Source organism: Mya arenaria, chromosome 11 (genome assembly GCF_026914265.1).
Source record: "Mya arenaria isolate MELC-2E11 chromosome 11, ASM2691426v1".
Classification (NCBI taxonomy): domain Eukaryota; kingdom Metazoa; phylum Mollusca; class Bivalvia; order Myida; family Myidae; genus Mya; species Mya arenaria.
The window spans coordinates 20,834,770-20,841,462 of record NC_069132.1 but is presented as its reverse complement, the minus strand read 5'-3'; the positions used below and the strand labels follow the sequence as shown (position 1 = coordinate 20,841,462).

The window sequence follows — 6,693 nt, the reverse complement described above, 5'->3', positions numbered from 1 at the left end:
ACATTTTCTACGTATTTGAAATAGCAATTGTAAAACTGCTAATATGTAAGTTTTGTTGCTGGTTTCTCGTTGTCTGATTAAGATTCATGAGATGGTCAAACTGTTCTTCCACAGACGTCCATGTTCGTTTTGAGACCTTAAAAAACCACATGAAGTAAATGCGTTTTTGTTTTTAGCTAAAAAAAGCCGTCTGAAATATCTTAACTACATATATGATGACTTTGAAATTCTCAGAACTGATTGTCAAATAACGATTGAATTTTAATCGATCATCTTAAAAAAACAAACATTTAAAGTGTTTCAATTATGTTGTATTGAAAGTTGTTGAAAATGCATATACATGATTGGAACAATCAAACATGTTTAGACAGTAGAGAAAATCACATGTCTTTTCAGCCAATTGGTCACACTTTCACTTCAATATCGATGTCCAGACGGGTATATTTTTCTCGAAACATAAACAAAAGCGGCACAGCTAGTAAGTAAACGCCAACCAATGCCCAGTTTGTCCAAGCTGTGTCTATAAACAAAACAGGCTGTTTTGTGTTCGACATAAAGACTAATTTGTTATTTTCTAAACTCAGAGGTTAATTCGGTTAATTAATATATTTGATCTTAAGTAAGTGGCTCTACGAGTGTAGTTAAACAATACAATACCTGTATCATATATTATAATATGCGTGTGAAAAGAAAAGGTAAAAACACACGGCACGACCTTTTTAAATACCAATATTAAAGTTAAGTGTATCACATAAATGTATTTACACTTATACTCATGATATCTGAACGAAAGCATGCTTACCGCCTGTGAATGTCTGATCTATACCCAGAAATACGGACGCTCCTAAATTAACTCCAATGCCAAGGAATCCTACAATAAGTCCCTCTCCGGCCGGATATGCAGTGTCACACGATATCTCGTAGAACAGCGGACCCGTACTGCTGGTTAGAATGCCACCTAATACCACTGAGACGAAGAATAAACCTGAAAGATTAAATGTCGTCGTGTATATAGCACTTGTTTGATATAATTCGCAAACATATTTCAATTTAACGGTCTAGTCACTAATGTTGTCTGGCGTACACAACTTTGTGGCTTGTGCATGATAATTTTTATGATTTTAGTTTAACGTATAACTCATGGACAAAATTTCTGAGAAATTGAAATTAGGTCTGTTGAACATTATCTTACTAAAACACGTGTTATCTCCACTTCTGTCTTTATGATAATAATACATACTCTTGAATATTCTATTTTCATTATAACAGTTATCTAGCTTGTTATTTTATTTAATCATCGATAGTAGACATTTATTCATATTGGTCACACTGTTTAATGCAGCATCGTGGATCAGTTTCTAAAATAATTGTTCATAATTTTGGCCGTGTGTGCTATTCGTGTAGTGATTTTGTGTTTTCATTCTCTTGGTTAAGTTTTTAAATGTATTGTTTTTCTATTTATAGGGTGACGTAAAAATGGGCCGTTTAAATAATAAAACTATTGCTCTTAGTACGAAATGTTCCCATGACGTTACCAGTTCATGCCAAGGTAGTTCGATATAAGCTTATGTTGTATAATATAGTGTCGCCTATTGCTGCCAATTGTGTCTATCGACAGAATAGCTTTAGTATGTGGAGGTATTTCAGTATTTCAATTAAACATTTGGTAAATTTATCATAAAATGCTAGTGTGTATTATCATAATGATAGCGTTGTACAAAAATAGTATAAGTGCTTAACGTCATTTACCTTTCGAGCGTGGTACAAAGTCCACCGCCATACATGTAAACCAAGCAAAGTTTGTAACAATCAGAAGGTTCAACACAATAAGGATCAGCTTCAATTTCCGTTTAAACAAATCAGCAAACCTGTGTTGTAACAATAACATAATTATAGTTTTATTACAAGCAATAGCCACTCAACAATGTTAGTTGCCTAACATATTTGCGGCTGTTCTTTAAGGAGTAACTTTCTTGATCCCATTTAGTGCTTAAATTATTTACAACAAATAAAAATGAAGATAAAGTCAGTCAGATATCTTTACCAGTTCAACAAATATGAGTTTAATAAATAGTTGCACCAACAAAACAAACGTATTTGTTTAGTTTTGAGGTACATGTATTCATTAATGATAATTTCATTTACATCACATACGCAGTAATAACATAATCTGTTTTACCTCCCAATAATGGTCCCTACAACGACACCTCCAATCATTGCGGAGAAGTTCATCCAACCGGCTTCTGACTGCAAGAACAACAGAAACATGTCGCATCTAATGATCTTCAAATGAATCATAATGCAGAAGAAACTACAAAAACAAGTCCATTTGTTTTCAACTCACTGCGTTCTCGTCCAATGGCACAATGTACAAAGACCACAATTTATTTTTTATATGTTATACTTCTTCAGACTTCTGCTACTTTTATAATGTTAATGATGATATTAAAATCATTAATTTTCTTGCCTGCTTGATTCCAAACGGTGTAAGAATGGCATCCAGAAATGAAGCCCAATTGCCGTAAAATCCCATTGGCAAAGAATACACACCGCTTATTAGCCAAATAAACGGATTCCTGTGTATGTGTATATAAATCAAATTTATAACATAAACAAGTCTTACGCATTCTTTCTTATTTTGTTTTGAAAATGTAAGCATTCTTTTGGAAAAGAAACAATACAGTTATATTATGTTTGTGAGATTAAATATGTTCTACGTTTTACCGCATAAGACGGAGGGCGCCTTTCTTCAAACTTAATCTCTCAGCATTGGCAGACTTGCTTGGTGGGAACTTTGGTTTTGCAGGCGAATAGATAATTGTACATACAACTAGAAACGCTGCAAACCCAAATGCTAAAAAGGGAATAATCTAACTTACACATGCCGTAAAGGTATGAACTAATTTAACTTATTCATTGAAGTACAACAGTGCTTTTTAGTCAAGTATTCGATCCCTTGATCTTGAACACACAGGCATCTGCTCTTGAACACGAAATAACGCATGTGCTAAGCACATAACTATGTGAGAAAGCAAACATTGAATAATTGTTAATTAAATCAATGAACACGTTCATACATTTATGCTATAAGTACTTACTCATGTAGTTAAAAGTCTTCATTTGAGATTCAATCTTGTTAACATCTGTTTGGTTGACCAATATCTCTGTTCCATTCCTAAAAATTGATTTGACTTTATTTCATACATTAAAGTTGCAATCTCGCAGTTTTTCATATTTACGTACGAAATGTAATGCTTTATGTCGGCGTTACGATTGTTTAAAGATATAAATGGTTGTTTCGGCATCATTTTTAAAACATAATTAAGAAAACCTGCGATGACCTGTATTTGGCCAGCAGTCTTTTATCACTGGTTTCCATGCATTGACGCAAATATTGGCTTATTCCAAGACAAAAATAAAAAAAACTTGTCAAAACGGCCAATCGGTGAGAGTGCAGCTGTAAAATATATTTGAAACTAAAGATTGTTACATCTTTTATCTTGTCTGCTTAAGCTATCAAATAAGCCCAATATGATTGAAAAACTGAAAGGAAATATATCCTGTAAGATGTAGAAATAAGGGGAACTATGTACTTGCATTTTTGGCATGTTGACTGTCAATGGCCCTGAAAATCAAGCACATGTATGTGTATTTATATCAATTATTTTTGAAACACTGATAATATATAATATATAATATTAATGTGAAAATCTACAGAAACAAGCTCAGTTGCCTAAAGTTTAAACATAAACCCCGTTTATTGGCACAGGGTAAACGCCAAAGACATAGAACACAAAAACAAAACAAACAAAAAATCACAAACAAGAAACCTGGAACAACTGCTATATAACAATCGATAAGTTTATCAAAGATTGTTAGGTACCACCTTGGAACGGTCAGTAAAATGTAGATTAAATTGGGGTTTAAACCAGTTTACGTGCACATTCTCACTCTTATCCCAACAAATATAAACGTAAAAGGTAAATCTTATGAAAATATGCATTAACTTGAGGAAAAATAAAAATAAAACAAATAATTAACTAATAGGTAAATCCCAAGTTTTTCAAGGATAAGGGATCCCAACTCTATCTGCAAAGCCAAGAAATCCAAGTGCCAAATACTTCACAGATTGATACACCATTCGCATTAAAATTGTAATAATCATTATCGAAAATTTAACATCGATGCGCATGGGGTTTTTTTTGTGGTATATGTTGTGTTTGTATTTTTGTTTCCCTCGTTCAGTGTCGTTTTGACACTGATCTTGTGCATATTAACTGAGTTTATATTTAAATGCTGGCTTTCAAGGTCTGTCTCTGAAATTTTGCTTGTATTATTTTAAATTCTGATGATTTCACAGAAACATGTGTATACCAATGTTCTTAAAACTCTCCATGAACTTACCAAACAAAAAGGCAAGACCAGCTCCAAGCCCGAACGACAGACAGCCCGCTGCAGTGACAGTGGTCCTCTCTGACACTCCAAACCAAGTGTTGGATACGACTGGCGGAAGACACTGGCTAATAGCAGTCACAAACCCGTTAAAACCTTGCCCAACAGCGATCAAGCTGTAAAACAAGTAGTAACCTGGTGGCTACAATCATGAGAATACTATATTCATGTTAACATCAATAAGAAGATAAAAAAATACTTGATAGAATATATATTTAATCAAGTTAATACCCATCATCGGCACCCTAGCGTAAACATAACCTATACGATATAGGTTATAAATACGTTAGGATGCGTAGAATGGTAAATACCCTATGACATTAAACATTTAAAAATGTTTTTTTGGGGTTTTTTTTTTAGGTATTTACTGTTTTGAATGTTTGGAAGAAGTAAATGCTTTTAGATTACAATTAACAGTGTTAGCTTTAAACAAAGATTTCGATGGTTTAATTATATTTTACAATTAATTCCGAAACCATTGATGGTTATTTAGATAAATAAATCTATTGATAAATAAATCAATTAAAGGTCAACAACATCGTTATGGTCAATTGTCTTAACGTCCAAAATATTTTTTTTATAATTTTGTCTTAAACAATTGGCCTGTGCGTTTTAAATTTAGGCTGGAATAAAGATAATCCTATCAATATAAATATTTCATTATATTCCTGTCTTGATTAGTTTTTTATCTATTTTAAAACTAGTTCGACATATATAAATAAGGCCGGTCAGGGTTAATCAGATAGTGACATTATTTGATCTTATATGTAAACATTGTTCTCATAACGTCCCCTCACTAAATTATGACATGCATTGTTATTTGTGTTTATGAACACTTACATTGTAGCAATGGTATGATCGAGGGTTATCACCCTCGTGCCTGCAGCTATTGCCATTGCCCCCATCCCCACCAACAGGGATATGCGTATTCATAAAAAGAGAACATTATTTAAACATGAAGAGTAAGAAAAACTTACAATATGAATATTAAGAACTACTCATTGAAACAAGAATATAAAGTTCAAATTATTAGACCGAAAACAATAACAGACACATTATTAAATCATGCACATAAAGAATACATTATTAGATCATGAACACTCAGATAACATTATTAATCACGAATTTTAAAAACACATCATTAAAACAAATAATTAAACAAATTATATTTCAAGGAAATCATTAAAACATGAAGATTACGATCAAATTGTTCAAGCATTAATTCTAATAATGAAAGAAACGGTTATAATAAAAATCATGTTATCATAAATATTAGTAACAGATCATTAAAACATCAGGTTTATACAACAACATCACACATAACGGATGGAAAATTAAATATAAAAGGAATGGAAATTAAAACAAACCATGAAACGCAATAATATAAATGTTAAAAGAAAATGCTTTTTATGTATTCAACTGAAGTTGTGTATTATAATCGATAATTAAATTGTTACCTTTTATATCGACAAGGTAGATTCCTAATGGAGCTAACAAAAGCCCAGCGATGTTGCCCACATTTGTGACCCAGAAAAGGGTTCCCTCTGACCAACCGTACACCAGCAGGGCCGACTGAGAGATGGGACCCCATGTGGCCCAAAGGAAGTTGTTGAGAATACCCATCATGGATGTAAGGAACAGCACCCACCATCGGCTTGGGTCACGAGTTACCGTTGCGCCGGATCCAAAAATAGGTTGATTTTCACGAAGTTCATCTTCTTCCCTTTGTACGTCTACTGTGGCCGTATCCACGTGGTTTGAATGTTTCTTTTGTGCCATATATTTCAGGTTTATGTTGAACAACTAGTATGTACAGCATCGAACAGGTTTTGATGCAACTCCTAGCAAAACTATTATTATTCGACGGTAGCTGTTTAATCTCAGTTTTGACCTAGATGTTAAGATAAACTACTTAGATTGTAGGCCAATCAAATATTGTGTTTATTTATTAATGCACAGGAAATAAAGGAAATAAATCGTTTTCATTCTTTTAAAGCTATGTCGGCCAGCCAAAGGCACTGAGGGGCTTGTAAGATGAAGTTTTGAAGTGAACATTTCTGGATACTGACGTCTAATTGCTTCCCTTAAGCAGTAACGTTCTGTGAATGAAAACACACGTCGAATTGTTATGTTTAAGTGCAAACTATAAAATTATTTTAAATAAATGATATGTTTTTTTCTAGTAATTAATCGTCAATAGAGACTTACTACCCCATTGCAAGCTTCAGTTAAACTCCAGTT

The 6,693-nt window shown here is 33.0% G+C and overlaps 1 protein-coding gene across 1 annotated transcript; it reads right to left on the bottom strand.

Moving 5' to 3' along the window:
* Positions 1–284: 284 nt before the first annotated feature.
* Positions 285–6,293, bottom strand: LOC128209789 (solute carrier family 49 member 4 homolog). The gene is made up of 11 exons (XM_052913997.1): positions 5,910–6,293; positions 5,293–5,383; positions 4,405–4,568; positions 3,598–3,625; positions 3,099–3,175; positions 2,725–2,854; positions 2,468–2,576; positions 2,180–2,247; positions 1,750–1,868; positions 803–985; positions 285–520 (listed from the first exon to the last, which is right to left on the bottom strand). Exons 1-11 carry the CDS (start codon positions 6,229–6,231, stop codon positions 405–407), a joined length of 1,407 nt encoding a protein of 468 aa, XP_052769957.1. The 5' UTR covers positions 6,232–6,293; the 3' UTR covers positions 285–404.
* Positions 6,294–6,693: the final 400 nt, after the last annotated feature.